The sequence below is a fragment of the Verticillium dahliae genome, genomic scaffold (genome assembly GCF_000150675.1).
Source record: "Verticillium dahliae VdLs.17 supercont1.7 genomic scaffold, whole genome shotgun sequence".
NCBI lineage: Eukaryota > Fungi > Ascomycota > Sordariomycetes > Glomerellales > Plectosphaerellaceae > Verticillium > Verticillium dahliae.
The window spans coordinates 608,357-624,163 of NW_009276917.1; the positions used below are offsets into that span (position 1 = coordinate 608,357).

Here is a 15,807-nt window from a genome sequence, read left to right on the forward strand (position 1 = left end):
CATATTTCGCACACAACAATCTGTGCTATCCCAAAAAAAAAGTCAATTGCATCCCCCAGACGCCGTCGCGGGATGCTGTCCTTTCCTCCTCAGCTTCTACCTACACAGGAGAGTATTACAATGAATGCATGGCTTCCATGCGCCAAACCACAAGTTTCCTGCCACCCCATCCCGCAAAGAAAACCCATATTTTTCCCTAGTACAGCCCTTGATTTCGCTTCGCTCAAAGCATGATAGCCAACTCTGGCCTGTCCATCTTGTCTTCGTCGAGGTTGGGATAGTATGGTACCATGGCATCCGCGCCCTGGACGTACGCATCGTTGTACAGCCGCCAATAGGGCTGGCGTACCTTGCGTGCCGGGTGGAAGAGACCCGCCCAGACATAGTTCATCACGACACCAGGTCCGACAGCCATGCGGACAGCCTCGATAGCCTCGACGATGCGATCAATGACGTGTGGACTCGTCTCGAACAAGTTCGGGTAGAGAAGGTTAAGAAGATGGATCATAGCGTCCTCACAGCCGAGGCCAACCACGCCGAGCGCAATGTGCTTGACAACGGACGCAGCTGTTTGTCGGTGGACCTGGTCGCGATCGATGAGCGCGTCTTCGAGCAGTGGTGTGACAGCGTAAACGTAGTCCTTGGCCATCTCGCCAATGTACTCGAAAAGGAAGGAGAGTGACTTGAGTACACCGTTTTGAACATTGAGTTCGGGAACACGGTACTCGTTCATGAGAGCGGGCAGGACGGTGAAAGGCGCGCAGGTTTCGGCCACGATACCAATAGCGACAGCCGTGTTGACACGAGACTGGCGCTCTTGCACCCTCAGGTTGTTGAGCAGAGTAGCCAAAACATCCTGGGGGCCGATGGCCTTGGCGATGAAACCGAAAGTGTTGTTGGCCGCACGACGAATACCCTTTTTGTGGGCTTTCAGCATGTCAAGGAGCTCGAAACAGATTCGCATCCATTCTCGTGCATTGACGCTTTCAGGGCCACGATCAGCGATACGACCAACGAGATCGATGGTGTTCTCTTGGACCTTCTCGTGTCGATTGCGAAGAATGGGGGTGAGACGGGGGAGTAGGTCTTTGATGGGCGGTTGCATCTGTGTGATACCAACGACGGTAACGATGGATCGAAGGGCGCCTAGAATGGAACCAAGAACCTCCGGGTACTCCTCGCCCAGGTACTCGTAGAGCACGACACCAAGTTTACCCATGAGCGCGTCTTCGCCGCATTGCTTCATGACCATAGCAATGCGCGAGATAAGATCAGCTGCCTGCTGTCGTACAGTGGCTGACTTGTTGTTCAGTCTCCAGAGAATGGTGCTGACGATTTGTGGGAGGTATGGCTTGCACCGGGAGCCCAGTGCATTGACGACGGAGCCAAAGCCATTGAGCATGATGATGTCCTCGACGCTCTGCTCCTGGAATGCGTGCAGAATGCCGTCGATGAGTCGCTCTTCGAGTCTCTCGCCAATATCGGCAGCACCCAGACTCGCAACGATCTTCTCAATCGTCTCTACCGTCATCTTGCGGTATGCTTCGCTCTCATCCTTCAGGTTGACAACGATTCTCTCAATGATCTCGCTGACACCGACCTTTTGGCCAATGTCGACCGTGGTCTCAACCACTTGTCTGTAGTTGCGCTTGTCGAGGGCCATCCTTCTGACCCAGAAGCTCTTGAAAAAATCGTCGAGGACGTGTTCTTTGAGATAGCCCGCGGTGACACCATCGGTACCTGCACACTGGGACACCACCTTGAGCACTACCTTCTTCATCTCTTCGTCTGGTGAGGAGAACTCTCGAAGGAGAATCTCCATGATCTGGCTCGTGTAGTAGTTGGCGTATTCCTCGTCCATGAGGGGAATGATGAAGCCAACAGCCTTCAAGAAGCCAGCAAGACCCTTGCCTCGTTGCTTTCGCGCGCCTGTCCAGAGGGGGTTGAGGATGTCATCGAAACTTTCGATACCGTAGGGGTTCGATGCCTCGGCGAGGGCGGCGATGGCCAGACTGGTGACGGTGCGGACCTTGGTCTGCTCATCATTCAGGTTGGGGGCGATGCAGTCCACAAGGCCTTTCAGATGAGGAAGAACGGCGCACCCCATAAGAATGGGAATCTGCTGCACAATCTTGACACCCGTGTGTCGCGCCTGCCATTGCTTCTTGCTTCGGCAGACGGCTCTCAGGAAAGGAAGAAGAGCTGGAATGCCGAGCGCCGAGGCCACGACGGCGAAGGCTCGGGCGGTGGTGTTTCTGACGTACTCATCGGTATGATCGATGTCGTGCCTCATGGTACTGATCATGGTGGCGAGACCAGCGGCTTTACTGAGGTTGGAGATGATCTCACGACCCTCCACTCTGGCATAGTAGTCTTGGTCGATGAGCAGCGGCTCAATGACGACGAGAATCTTGTGCACATAGGGCCGAACAAGGTCATCGAGCTTGTACAATATACGATCGATGACCTTGACGAGCAGGTGGCGTTCCTGGTCTTCCAGAGTCTTTTCCATGAGGAGGGGCAGAATCTGGTCGAAGAGTGGACCAGCTCCAAACTGCCTAGCATTGTCTGTGAGCTGTCGCAAAGCAGTCTTGCGCATTGGTGGTGTACCATTCTTGACTTTGAGGAGCAGCCTCATGATCTTCCTCTCCTTCATCTGCTCCACACTGAGATCGTTCTCGTCGGCGCCGTCGGTAAGCTTGCCGAAATAGGCCATATCTTCGGCCTTGAAGAACTGAAGGTCGCCAATGCCGGGAATTTCTCCCGGTACAGGCTTGCCGCTAAGCCTGACCGCATCAGGATCCTGCATGGTGAAGCCGCTCTGCGGAGCAGGCGTTGCCACAAGCCTGTGGGTTGGGGCGCGAAGCGGAGCGTAGCCGGGAGGGGGCTCGAGGATCTTGTAGCCCTGCTCCTCTCCGGGAAGGAGCTCGTTAAGCTCCTCGTCGCTGAGCGGCATGTTACGGCCAGACATGTCGGGGCCAAAGGTGGTCGGCAAGATGGCACCGCCGGCTTGCGAAGGGTGCATGGGCGTAGCCAGTCCTTGGTTGCCCATCGGGGTGGCAGAAGGAGCCTGGTCCCAGCGAGACGACTTCTTGACAACCTCAGCGCCAGGGGCGGGCGTCTGATCCCACCGGGATCGCTTCTTGACGGCACCATCAGGCTGGGCGGCAGCCGCGTCGTCTGTGGGAGTGGATGAAACATCCCATCTCTTCTTCCTCTTGCGCCCGGCAGCAGCGAGCTCAGTCGATCCAGAGTCTCCATTCTCCTTGTCGTCACCGTTGGTCAGGGTTGCCGGAGCCGTGTTGCCATCTTCGACCCTGCCCTCGGCCTTGTCCAGGATGGCGCGGCGAACGCGCTCCTCCTCGCGCTCGAGCTCCTTTGCCTCCATGACATCGCGGTAGGTCGAGCCACCCTCGGCGGCGCCAGCTTGACGGTTTGCGGCAAAAGGGTCCGCGCGGGTGGGGGTGAGGACGCGGTCGAAGCGGCGCTTCTGATAGTCGGTCTCGCGATCGGTGATCCGGTTGCTCTTCTCGCCGCGGCCAGCAAGCACGTCTTCCTCCTCGACGCCATCGCCGCGAGAGAACTCGTCGAGCATGTCGCGAGAGGCAGTATACTGGCCGACGAGGCGGCGCGTATTGTCGACGCCGTTCATGTCGTCGTCGTCATCGTCGCCGTTGATGCCGGTAGGAATAGAGGTGGCATAGCCAGCAAACTTATCGGCGCCGTTGGCATCATAGAGATCGGTGTCAACGGTGTCGGTAAGCTTCTGCTTGGTGCTGACCGTGTCGGGGCGCTGGTTAGAAGGGTCGAAGGCGTTAGAGCCTTTTTTGGCGGCAGCGGCAGCGTTGCGCTCGGCCTGGAGCTGGCGGATCGTCTCGAAGTCCGAGTCAGACATCTTGCTCAAGGGTTTACTTGTGTCATATCTTGAGGGGTTGGAGGATATCGAACGATGCTGCAGGAGTGCATCAGTGAAGGCTTGATCGGAAGCAGAGTTGATGGATGGAGATGGTGATGGGTTGTCGAGCGTATCGAGGGGGGGCGGGCTGAAGGGCGACGTTGGGATTAGGGACGGCCAAGCGCATCAGGTTTGATGGGTCGCGCAGAGCTTTACCAAACGCATCTCGCGACTCAGCCGACATTTAGCCGACACACCTCAATCTCAAACCCAGCTGGGCAGCTTGGTGGCCCTTTGCCCATCAGGTCCTTTTATCGAAGCATGCTAATTTTCAAGCATGGTTCTGTACGAGAGATGGGTATCGCTTTTTACAAAGTTATCCTGAAATAAATCACACTGCCTTCTGAGACCGAGTCCTCCTCCGTTTTGGGTGTGCATCTCCCGCTTCCTCAACCTCAATCTTGACCTTCGTCTGGACAGTCTTGCGCTTCTTACCCGTCAAAGGCAGGGACGCCTCATCTTCCACGACTTCCCGCTTAACCTCTACAATCGCATCCTCGCCAGCCTCCCCCTTCACCACCAACGTCTCATCATCCTCTTCTTTCTTGGCCACCCTCCCTTCAAACGTCTTGAGATCGGCCGTGAACAAGACGGAATGCGCCCACCCCGCATACTCCCCCCACAGCTGCCGAAAGTGATCTCCCACCGCATCGTACATGACCTTGCTGAACGTCTTCGTCCTGCTCTTGCCAAACTTGTAGTCCCTCTGCGCAATCTGCCACACGTGCGTGTCCACCGGCACGGCCTCCCCCCACCCAAGGCCCATGAGACACACGCAGTCCGCCACCTTGGGACCCACGCCAGCGAGGGCGAGCAGCGCCTCGTGCGCCTCCTTGTACGTCGTCGGTGGCGGCAGCATCTTCTCGTCCTCGGCCTCGGACGCGGCGCGGAAATTCGGGTGCGCCGGGTTCGCCAGGCCTGCGAGCCACCCCTTGGGCTTCTCCGTGGAAACGACACGGGCCGTCTCGGCGATGTACTTGGCGCGGTAGCCGAACCCGAGCTCGCGGAGGTGCGACTCGACCTGCTTGCCCGTCAGGGCCTCCGGCGTGGGGAAATCGTGGAAGGGCTGCTCGTTGATGTGCCCGATGAGCGGGCCATAATGCAGACAGAGTTTGTGGACCTGGCTGCGCGTCAGCTTGGTGGGCGGTCGATGGCTGCCGGGGCTGCAGAGGAGGGGGAAAAGGGGGGGGGCTCACCATTTGTGATATCCTGGAAATGTTGTTGTTGCTGCTGCATATGAAGCTGATCAGGGCCTCCCACGCATCCTGGCTCAGCATGCGGACACCTCCGAACTTGGGTGCCCTCTTGCGGAAATTGGCGTCTGCTTCTGACCATTGCTCATACAAGCTCGTCAGGTCCAGCTTCAAACTGAGGTAGTGCTTGAGCAGTTCCTCCGTGTCGTCCTCTGGGGTCTCCGTCTTCACGATTGGCGCGGATGTTGGTCGCTGGGCTGCGGCGGGCCAGATTGAACGGTAGTGAAGGTGAGTCGGGTCTTGCTTCAGTGAGATGATGCGCCCATGCAGCGTGCAGCACCTGATGAAGTGTAAGTGTGGATGAAATTTACAAGGCTTTTGTGCTCATCAAACCATTCATCATTGATCTTCCGCCATCGAAAGGATTGGCCGCAGCGCAGTGTTGTATCGATGCACAGCTCTGTGAGGCTCAGTGGCAACTTGCGCCACTCGGTGACCCTGACGGGGGCCATGCTGTCCTGTGTCGAAACGGTGATCTCAAGTATATCAATGCCGAGGCGATTCTTTTATGAAACGACGAAGACTCGACTTCTGCGTGCCAATGGCAACCACCCTACAACTAACTATACCTTCAATGTCAAGGGGGGATCCGAACGTGGTGGCGTTGAGTCCTGAAAGACGGCGATCAGATACTACGACAATCATGACTAAGCATGCGGCCATCACCACCTCCATCTCAGATGGGCGTTCAGGGGTCGCCATCACAGCTATGCAACGAATGTGTCTAGGAACGATGGACACTGTGTAGATGGCTTCTTATTTGCGACTTCATACGTGTCGCGAACCTTTGCAGGCTCATGCTACTCTGCCGGCCTCGTCTAATCCCTACAAACCCTCCAGACACTCTGACATGAGAAAATGGTATCACAAAAGGGAGTGCACATCGAAACCCTTACTTCTTATGCTCTTCGTACCTAGCCTCAGTACGACTTTTTCTTCGACTTGCTGCTAGCCTTGACAGGTAGCTGCCCGCTTTGCGCGAAAAGCTGCCACATGCACCACAGATAGCACAGACCAAAGCCGACGCAGCCGACGCCAACGTTGGCGACAGCCCAAAGGTCAGGCTTGTCGATCGGGGGGCGCACCGTCGCCTCGACGACGTGCCAGGCCGCCATGGCGACGTAGAAGACGCCATGCACCAGGGCTGTTCCCCACTGGACCCAGGCTGACTGGCCCTCCTGGAAGTATGCGCTCAGCGATGTCGGCGGGAGGCCGAGCAGGTAGGCCCAGAGCAGGGTCAGGACGGCGTACGGAACGCGGAGATCAACGCGCTGGAGAAGGGGAAACATGGTCCAAGCACCCAAAATGTTGGCAAAGCCGACCCAAGCGCGTGTGTCCCTTGAGAGACCCTGCTTGCCGGCGAGGAGCAGAGTCATGGGCATGAGCGGCAGAAGAACGCTCTTCTCGTGGACCTGGAAGCTGAAAAGGAAGAAGCCCCATGCGGTCGCCGCGAAGCCGAGGGGCAACAGGTGCTTGCGAGGGCGGAAGAAGAGGACAAGGTTGGCTGGGATGATGGATGCCAGCGTCAACGCCAGCGCGGCCCTTTGCTGCAGTTCGGGGGCAAAGTTGCGCAGCTTGACCACGACGTTGAGGGCGCACCAGAAGTTGGCAACCTTGTCCTCGAAGAGGCCGCGCGCAAAGGGGAAGATGCGGTGCACCATCTGAAGGAGCTGCTCGACGAGAGGGTAGTAGAAGGCGTCGGTGTCGAGCTTTTCGGCGAGGTGGGGAAACAGGGGTAGCGGGGGAGGCGGGCCATCAATGTTAGGACGCGAGTCGATGCCTCTGCGCACGTCGTAGAGGGTGCCCAGGACGAGGGGAAGGATGAGTATGGCGAAAGAAACGACGGTGACCAAGGCGATGCCGAACAGGCGGCCGACGTTGACCTTGGGGAAGACGCAGCTTCCCAGGAGATAGGAGAAGACGGAAAAGGCATAGTAGAGGGCCATTTGCTTGAAGCCAAGGGCTGCGACGAAGAAGACGGCGGACCACATGTAGCGGCCGGCGACCATGCTGGACATGCTTGCGAGGACGAAACCCAGCATGACCGTGTTGTACTGGAAATGCACGTGGTCGATGAGTATCGTCGACGGCTGCATCAGGAAGGCGACCAGCGCAAGCGAGGCAGACCAGTTGGAGACACCGTTGAACCTGCTGAACCTCCTCACAAAGACAACGGCGGCTGGGATGTAGACGAGGTACTCGGACACAATGACCGTGGCGCGCATGAATATCTTCAGAGCGGGGTCGTCAGAACCCCTCGAGACGTAGAGAGTGAACCAGACGGGGTTGATCAGAGACCCGATCTGGCCGCAGACCCAGCTGTGGTATGCCGTCAGGGGAGGGTAGTCCAGCCCCCAGTGTTGCAGATCATGGAAGTACCATTGCGAGACGGGGACCTGCGTCGTCACTTCCATCCAGTTCCTTTGCGCTTCGTAGTCGCCGAACACAGGGCCCCTGTGGTAGCCTGTACAGTTGGTGGTCAGCGATGACAGCCTCGTGGGGAGAGATTGCGCGTCGGGGCGTCAAGGCACCGAGCAGGTAGGTAGCTTACCAGAGTAGCCCCAAAGACCAGCAGCCCACCTGAAGAGGCCGACAACCATGAGGATCAGAGGCAGGACCTCCCATTCGGAAGCCGAGCCACGCGCAGCCCACATGAAAGAGGCCAGCGGGAACAGCGGCGCTTTGGCCACAGCATCGCCCTTGGTGGACGACGTGACGTTGACGATGGTCGTCTGGGACGAAGTAGGCGACGGCTTCTTAGGCCCCCTGCGGCGAGCCTTGTGAGGCAAAGGACCAGTCATTGTCGCCGAGAAGAGGGAGGTAAAGACTGAATTCAGGCTGGCATGAGGCGAGGGTGTCAGTCGCGTGCCTGTCGGGGAACCAAGCCAGGCGAATTGGCGGTGATGGTCTGTTCTGTTCTGCTGTTCTGTTCTGCTGTTCTGTTCTGCCTGCCCTTTCGTGGGGTAGCCACGGCACCAGATTTGACGACAACGTACGGGTCAGGTCCTCTGTGCCCAGCTCCTGGTCTGAGGTCCCCAAATTGGATCGCCATTAGTGGTCTACTTAGTGCACAAGAGCCCCTGGAGCTCCCCACTATACAGCCGAACGTAGAGGGTGGCAAGGGTGGGCAGCAGTTGCTTATCGGAGCTTTTCTTATCGTTCAGCTCTTGTTACTCCTGTTCGTGAGGCCTACAGACCATAGACCTACACCATGGCATTAAATACATCGGATTGCAAGCTCTTCAAGAGAAAACTCGGGCATTCGACATAGTCAGAAACAGCCAGAGCTTTTCCCTATTTTTTTCGATCAAGCAAAACGTGAACCCTCAGCAACCTCCGCGTCATGGGCACGGCTCAAGAGCCTGGGTCTACAGTATGCAAGACAGTCCCTCTCAAGGCGCAGGCACGGTCCGACATGACTGCTCTTGGCGCTGAATCTGAATCGTTCGAGTCGTTGAGATGAGTCGAGTTGTTCGCTGGGGCAGCACAGAGCGGCATCAACATCTCACGACCACGCCATCAAATCCCATCTACGAGTGCCATCAGCTTCCTGGAGACGCTGCATTCTTCGCTTCTTCGACAGCATGCCGTTCCCCTTTGTTCTGCCGACGACCTCCTCCTTCTCCTTCTCCACCAGCTTCAGCTGTGAATCACACCCCTCGCTGCCCCTCACTGCGAGCACCTACCGCGGGGTCGTCCGCGATGCCCTCAAGAAACACAAGAGACTGCCGCCATCGGCCCAGTCTCCCCACATATCCTCGCTCATCACCGCCCTGAACGCCTACCTGCCCTATCTACTTGCCATCGACGCAGGCCTCACACGAAAGGGCCTCCATGCTACGGAGATCACCGTCAGCCAAACCGCTCCCCTCGCCATAGAATGGCGCCCAACCCTGTCTGACAGTCACGTCCCCGGACGCGAACCGCCGCGTGTCAAGGTCCAATCCCTTGACCACGAGGTCGCCTTTGTTCTCGCCACCCTCGCCCACGCCTACACCCTCGCCGGCCGCATCGCCCTGCAGCCTCTCTACGTGACCTCGGTGGCAGCGCCCTCGGCCCAGGAACGAACCGTCGCCATCCAGACTGCCACAAAACACCTCCTAGAAGCCGCCTCGCTCTACGACCACGTCGCGACGCGCGCTGAAGGCTCCTCGAACCCGGCCCCGAGCGTCGACATCTCGGCCCCCGTCCTCCGCGGCCTCGCCTCCCAGGCGCACGCCGAGGCCACCCTCCTCGCCGTCCTCAAGGACGACCCCTACCCCGCCGTCGTCTCGCAAACCCGCAACGAGGCCGACAAGGAGTGGATGTACCGCACGCCCTCCCTGCCCAAGGTCCGCGCCCACCTCTTCGCCCGCCTCTCCCTCGCCGCCGCCGAGCACGCCTCCCAGGCCGCCACCCTCTGCGGCACCCGCCTCCCCGGCGTCCCGCCCCTGAACCCCGCCCTCCTCCGCTACCTCGACGACACCCGCCGCACCTCTCGCGCCCGCGCCTGCCGCTTCTTCGCCATTGACGCCGAGATTGCTGGCGAGACCGGCACCGCCCTCGCCTGGCTCCGCGCCGCCCTCCAGGAGCTCGGCGTCGAGTCCCGCACCGACGCCGCTGCCGCCGCCGCGAAAAAGTCCTCCCTCGGCGCCGGCTTCTCCCGCCTGCGCAAGGACTGGGCCGAGAAGCGCGAGGACAAAAAGGTCGAGCGCGAGACCGCCTGGGGCGCCGACGGCGGCAAGATGGAAGAGACGCGCGTCATCGAGCACCTCGAGATCAAATGGACCAAGATCAACGACCTTGTGAGTTTTTTTTTTTATATTTATTGCCAGATGCTTTCCTGCTCCCCCTCCGTCCCGCTTGATCTTGCGAGACCCTAAGCAACACAAGCCCAGAGTCCGCCAGCCTAACATGAAGACAGGTCACGACCCAGGCAATCCCCACGACCGGCTCAGTCCTCGCCCAAATGCCCTCCGGCCGTGAGATCCACACCATCAAGCCATTCCAGCCCGCCGAGCTCGATCGGAGCGTCCTCGAGGCCGCGCGCGCGCCGCCCGACCGCAGCGACGACTTTGGCGAAGCCCTGAGCTCCGACGACGAGGCCAAGGGCCAACAACACGCTGATCCACCTGGCGCGTATCCTGGGGCCAGACAGGACCATCATGGTGGGAGCAGCTACTACTAAGGGGGGGCAGTCTCCGACGACAGGGGGCAACGGGGCTGGTCACGATCCGGTAGGCGACAGGCGGGCATGCCAGCGCACATCGATCGACTCGGACACATTGTAATGGAATAATCGCTTCCTTGCAGTTGCAGTTTGTTACATCTCTCTTGTGATCAAGCATCGCCTGCCAGCGAGTTGCAAAGTCTCATATGCTAAAAACGTACATGGGTATAACGGTTTGCTAGTTTGTTTATCGCCTTCCTGCCCTCCCGCCTTCTTCTTCTTCGTCGTCGTCTTCTTCTCCTCCTTCAACTAGTCCATCTCACGTGCTTCCCTCTTGACACCCGAGGGTCTTCGCATTAAAGATTACCCTTCTGGAGGCCCGACCAAAACTCTTGGTGGGCTCCCTTTGGGCAGTATTCTCCTCTCTGACGAATTCAACGCTGTAGGCCCGCTCACCCATAAACGCCGTGCCATAACCGATCGCTAGAATGGGAACCAAGGAAAATGGATATCCGCTGATCGAACCGAGGGGGGGACGAAACTGTACGCGTTCGTTGCCCAGGTTCTGTGCGACAAGGATACGAGGCCAGCAATAGCTCACAGCCGCCAGCGGGGTTTGCTTTTCGCCGTCTCGGTGGTCGTATCCGCCTCTGCAGGTCCGGGCGAAACGCTCAGACTGCTCAGTCTCGTTCGGCCCGTAAGGACGGCCTCCTAATGCCGCCATCGAGGTTTCGCACTGGCTGTTGTCGCAGACGACTCCAAGTTGGAGTTGTTGCGCATTCCTAGCGCGCTTCGAGTGCCTGCAGTGAGCTGAGGAGAGTCTCGGCCGTTGGCGCCCATCGTCCTGGGCTGTGGCAGCATGCTGACACGCCTTCCTGCGGCCAGGGAACTTGCAGGGCGAGCGGGAGTGACAGGGTCGGGCTGTCCGAGTCTCGGCGGTTGCAGAGACGCTCGTCGGTTCCCGGTTGTCGAGACTGCGCTGGCCGAGACTGACGATGCGAATCGAGGTTTGGACAGAACCTGTTGGGAATAGGGGCCGGGAGAGGCAATTCTGTCACGGAACGACAGCCGCGATGTACTAGGTTTGGTCGGTGTTTCCTCCAACATGGGCGAAGCAGAGGAGGATCGATTGAGAGGACTGCGGCCTGCAGGAGTAAGGCGATGGCCGGAAGATGGGGTTAAGGAGGAGGCAGTTCGCGCTGTCGTAGGTGTCTTCTTGGCATACGGGCTAGGTGTCGTCAACGACAGGGGCTTGAAATTATGGCCGGTCCCGACATCCGATGTGTTGCTTGACAGGTTCCATTTTGGTCGGTTGGCAAGGGTCGAGCCAGGACGAGGAATCTTGCCGCCCGGAGTCGGCAGGTTGGATGTGCCCAATGTAGACATACGAGACGTCAGGGGCTTTCGCGACACTTGGGAGGCCGGTGTGGGCATGGACGAATACCGACGGTTGCTTGGGTGCGAGGCCTTGCCGTTGCTGCCTGTAGGGCGAACATTGCGGGGCTTCCCAGTCGGCGTAATAGGATCCAAGCCCAAGCTCGACATGATGACAGAGGATGGCGGGGAGCTGCCTGGTGTTTCGCGTCCGCTGTCGATCGTCGAACGGTCATTCGAAAGCATACTCGAGACTGAGTCCCGCAGTTGCGGCGCGCGCTGGTCAACGTGAATCTCGTCCAAAGTCGCATCCATATCCGTCATCTGCCCCTTCAAGGATCCCCACTTCGCTTCCATCTCAGCAAGCAGCCTTAGGATCTCGCCATTGACTGTCAGGCGATCCTTAACGCCCTTGTCAATGATGGAGAGAACCCTCTCGATAGCTGGGCCGTAGTGAGTTCGCTTGGCATCATAGCTCTCGATCTTCTTGCTGAGCGCGGGGGCGCTCGTGAGATGGTGGCCCGCGTCAACCGAATCTTTCAGCTTCAGGAGTGAACGTTCCACAGACTCAATCATCTTCTGCGCTTGTCGTCCTGCACCTCGGAACACAAGGACCCAACGATCTTCGCCTAGCTCTTTGCGCAGGGATTCGGCGTCCTTCTCTAACTTCTTGTAGGTGCCATCCAGGCCATTCCTCCGCATGTCCAACTCCTCACAGGCTGTAGGGAAAGACTTCTCGGCCCTGGCTTCGAAGACGGAAAGCCGCATGGGGAGAAATTCTAGGGACGCCTTCAAGGGCTGCATGCGGGCGAACAGCGCGAGAAGACTGGAGTCATCCTGTGACAGTGTCGGCGTGCCGGGAGAGCTGGGGCTCATTGGGAAGGTGCTGAGGCTGAAGCGGTTCTGCACCTGCAGCTTGGTTTGTTGTGGGGGAGTCTCTTCGACGATAGTCTCCAAGTCTCCAATGTCGACTGTGTCGTTGGTAGTAGCGGCCATGAGAGACTTGTGGCGTCGTTCTTCCATCTCGAAGACCAGACGGCATAGCTCGTCCATCTCGCCCTGAATGTCGCCAAGGACGTTGTTCCACAGTTCTTCCCACTCCATGGCGATCTCGACTTGCTGTTTCACCGTGTTCAGGGTGGATCCGATGATAGCCCACTCGTTGATGATGGCCTCCATCTGAGCGACAGCCCGCTTGAGGTCCCCTGGCGGCACAATGGCAATGTCCTCTCGACACTGTAATTTCTCAATCGCTCCGACATAAACGTTGATCAGGTCTTCGAAGCGAGCGGCAGCGCTTTCCACCTCTGCCAGGCCTTCGCGCCCACCAGCTGCTGCCCATTCCACATCATCTTCGCTGTCCAGGCCAGCAATGACTTCGGACGCTTTTTGTATCCAGCTTCGAATCTGCTCCGCGGCGTTTATCAGAGCTTTGGAGGCCTGGTCTGCAGTGGGAATGGCGGAAACCTTGCTGGCGAGGGAGCCGGCATCGGGCAGTTGTAGCGACGTCAGCTGGGCGAGCTGGTTCGCAAAGGAGGCGCGGGAGAGTGTGTAGATTGAGCCTGGGCGTTGGTGATTGGCCGTAAAGTAGGAGGAGATGTCAGGGGTAAACTCGGCTGACAACGTGGGCGGAGTGTCCTTGGGTGGTGGTGGAGGGGGAATAGTCACATCCTCGTCGGGCGAGGGCGGCCTGGCCGTTCGCTCAAGGTGCTCCTGCCTTGTCTCAAGTTGCACCTTGGTGCCGTTGCCATTTGTGTGGTCCGGCAAGCGATACTTCTGGGTGTCCATATTCAGAGGTTCTGAGGCAGCAATCTCCGGCAAGAAAGCATTCGACAACGTCGTCTCGGGCACAGCGACAGCGAGTTGCAAAGACGCATGCACGGGGGTTGACTCGGTCGTCTGTGTGGCCTGTGGCCTATCCGAGCTGTCGTCGGCGATCGACTTGGATCTGTGAAGGGGAGCGGTGGCACCCTTCCAGGGGCGACCGCGCCGTTCAATGATCGAGTTGACGGAGTTCGCCCGGTGTATTTTCTCCAGTTGTCGGATCTGGTCTTCAGGAAGCCGACCGATGCGGTCGTGCTGAGGCGCTGTCGGGGAAGGGTCGGGGGGTTTCTTGTTCGAGGTGCCGAATCCGAGCGCCTTGAGTCGGGCAGCTAATCCGGGGGATGGTCTGCGCGGCTGGGCAGTGGAGGTCGGTGTGTTGGACTGTGAGGTAGCAGCAGGTTGGGTCGAGGGTGATGTGCTCGCAGTGCCGGTATTGGGTGTTGCGGGATTGGAAGCAAGAGTCGCCCTGGAGAGTGACGGGCTGGTGGTATGGCTTGGATTGGAAGCGGTGATGGTTGGGCTCGAATTGTTGTTGTTGTTGTTATCGAACTGGGGCCGCAGCTGGAAAAGTTCATCAGAGACGTCACTGAATGCAAGGCCAGCGGCCAGTTCGTCGGGGCCTGGGGATGGGGCACTTCGGGGCAGTCTGGCTGTGGTAGCAGGCCCAGATGCAGGGGCAGGGGCGGGCGGCGCAGGGGAGGTCGTCGGGGCGGTCAGTGGACTGCTGCCTTGGAAGCTGCCGCTGCTGTGGAAGCCTGGCATCAGGCCACCAAGGACACCGACACCTGCACCATCAGGGCCCGGAGTGCCTTTGGGAGCCACGACATCATCCATCGACGCCGACGGCGACGATGCCGACACGGACGAGCGTTTGCCGAGTGATGTGTCCCTTCCAGCGGAATGCTCGCACGCCAGAAAGGGATCAACCGTTTCTCTATGGAGCTTGTGATCAATGCACAATCACACGTCTCTTGAAGCGCAGCCTCCAGCGGGGTCGCAAGGCCGGAACCGGTCCGGACACAAGTGAAGGACGCCTGATGCAGACGCTGGAATGGGTAGAGTCAGATACCTAGACAGGCGTGTGTTGTTCCTAGGCCCCCAACTCGGTGACAGGGCATCTGACGATGATGCAGGCAGGTTGTAGAATGCAATCGCTATTGGCGCAGGCGGGCCTCCCCTTGCTCTGCAGTAGTGTGTCTGCGTGCTGGAAACCAAGTGCAGAGAGAAAGGCTGCTGCTGTTCCCCTCACAATCGCCAGTGTCAGACTGGAGCGACCACAATGGTGGGACAGCGAAGTCTGTGGGTAGTGGTGAAGAAGACCGAATCCAAGTTCGACGTCCCTTGCGTGCGCCGTGATCGTTGAGAGAAACGTCGTTTGTGCTGTCTCTGCTGTCGCAAGTCGTCGTAGCCGCCTCTGTCTGCCGGTCGACAGCGTTATCGGTGCGCGCCGGCGACGAAGATGTATAAAGGAAAGGAAAAGGAGTGAGATCCAAATGGTCGCACGGCACTCAAGTATACATGTGCTGTGTCAAGGACAGGATGATGGGGAAGTGGGAAAGCTGTAAAAGAATGTGCAGCCATCAAGAAGGAAAGCGAGACACTCGGATGAACACGATCGCCTCGATGCTCTATGGCGGCGTTGGCGGCGATTGCCAGCGAATGGTGGTGGAGGCCGCGTGAAGACAGCGTTTGGCCCGAGTCAAGTAACCATTAGTGCGACGCTCTTTTATCGCAAAGCCGCCGCGTGGTTGAGTGAGGTGAGGAGGTGTGAGGTACCAGAGCAGATGCACGATAGATGGACACAAGCAGGAGACAAGAAGAGATGCTCTCCACAGTACCAAGGCGGCTTGATCCCTTCTTGAGAGTTGACACACAGGGGTCCCAAGAGATAGACGAGAGTCTCGTCTGCTTTGGTTTCGCGAGCCTGGCAAGACCAGTTCCAGTCGAGAATTGTGCAGAGGGTCTCTGATTGTCTTCGCTCGTCACAGCAGATTTCGGCTCAGGCTCAGGTCTGGGAGCCGGCGCCTCGAGAGGGGTCCAATCTGTAGCTGGATGAAACGCCTCGTTAAGCAAATTGCCTCCATCTCTCCGGCGCCTTTTTCCCGGAAAGGGGAATCTCATCCAAACCCAAAAAGCACGGTAGCAGTGTGACGAGAATTCTCTCATTTCCCTTGGACGACCTGTAGCGTCGATGGCCTCGTCACGGAACTACCAGCCACGCCTTGTGCACGCTTCCAGGCCATTGTGATCTT

At 58.6% G+C, this 15,807-nt stretch overlaps 6 protein-coding genes across 6 annotated transcripts; 1 reads left to right on the top strand and 5 right to left on the bottom strand.

Moving 5' to 3' along the window:
* Positions 1 to 223: 223 nt before the first annotated feature.
* Positions 224 to 3,895, bottom strand: VDAG_04264 (U2 snRNP component prp10; the record flags this gene model as incomplete). The annotated part of the gene is made up of 1 exon (XM_009650711.1): positions 224 to 3,895. The coding sequence occupies one exon, from the start codon at positions 3,893 to 3,895 to the stop codon at positions 224 to 226; it is 3,672 nt and encodes a 1,223-aa protein (XP_009649006.1).
* Positions 3,896 to 4,286: 391 nt separating this feature from the next.
* VDAG_04265 (N-glycosylase/DNA lyase) lies at positions 4,287 to 5,660 on the bottom strand (the record flags this gene model as incomplete). The annotated part of the gene is made up of 3 exons (XM_009650712.1): positions 4,287 to 5,075; positions 5,152 to 5,488; positions 5,542 to 5,660. The coding sequence occupies 3 exons, from the start codon at positions 5,658 to 5,660 to the stop codon at positions 4,287 to 4,289; spliced, it is 1,245 nt and encodes a 414-aa protein (XP_009649007.1).
* A 468-nt stretch (positions 5,661 to 6,128) lies between these two features.
* On the bottom strand, positions 6,129 to 8,009 carry VDAG_04266 (dolichyl pyrophosphate Man9GlcNAc2 alpha-1,3-glucosyltransferase; the record flags this gene model as incomplete). The annotated part of the gene is made up of 2 exons (XM_009650713.1): positions 6,129 to 7,672; positions 7,760 to 8,009. 2 exons carry the CDS (start codon positions 8,007 to 8,009, stop codon positions 6,129 to 6,131), a joined length of 1,794 nt encoding a protein of 597 aa, XP_009649008.1.
* A 783-nt stretch (positions 8,010 to 8,792) lies between these two features.
* VDAG_04267 (pH-response regulator protein palC) lies at positions 8,793 to 10,375 on the top strand (the record flags this gene model as incomplete). The annotated part of the gene is made up of 2 exons (XM_009650714.1): positions 8,793 to 9,992; positions 10,112 to 10,375. 2 exons carry the CDS (start codon positions 8,793 to 8,795, stop codon positions 10,373 to 10,375), a joined length of 1,464 nt encoding a protein of 487 aa, XP_009649009.1.
* A 204-nt stretch (positions 10,376 to 10,579) lies between these two features.
* Positions 10,580 to 11,208, bottom strand: VDAG_04268 (uncharacterized protein). The gene has a single exon (XM_009650715.1). The coding sequence runs from the start codon at positions 11,079 to 11,081 to the stop codon at positions 10,677 to 10,679; it is 405 nt and encodes a 134-aa protein (XP_009649010.1). The 5' UTR covers positions 11,082 to 11,208; the 3' UTR covers positions 10,580 to 10,676.
* A 227-nt stretch (positions 11,209 to 11,435) lies between these two features.
* On the bottom strand, positions 11,436 to 14,389 carry VDAG_04269 (uncharacterized protein; the record flags this gene model as incomplete). The annotated part of the gene is made up of 2 exons (XM_009650716.1): positions 11,436 to 11,502; positions 11,583 to 14,389. 2 exons carry the CDS (start codon positions 14,387 to 14,389, stop codon positions 11,436 to 11,438), a joined length of 2,874 nt encoding a protein of 957 aa, XP_009649011.1.
* Between the last annotated feature and the right edge of the window lie 1,418 nt (positions 14,390 to 15,807).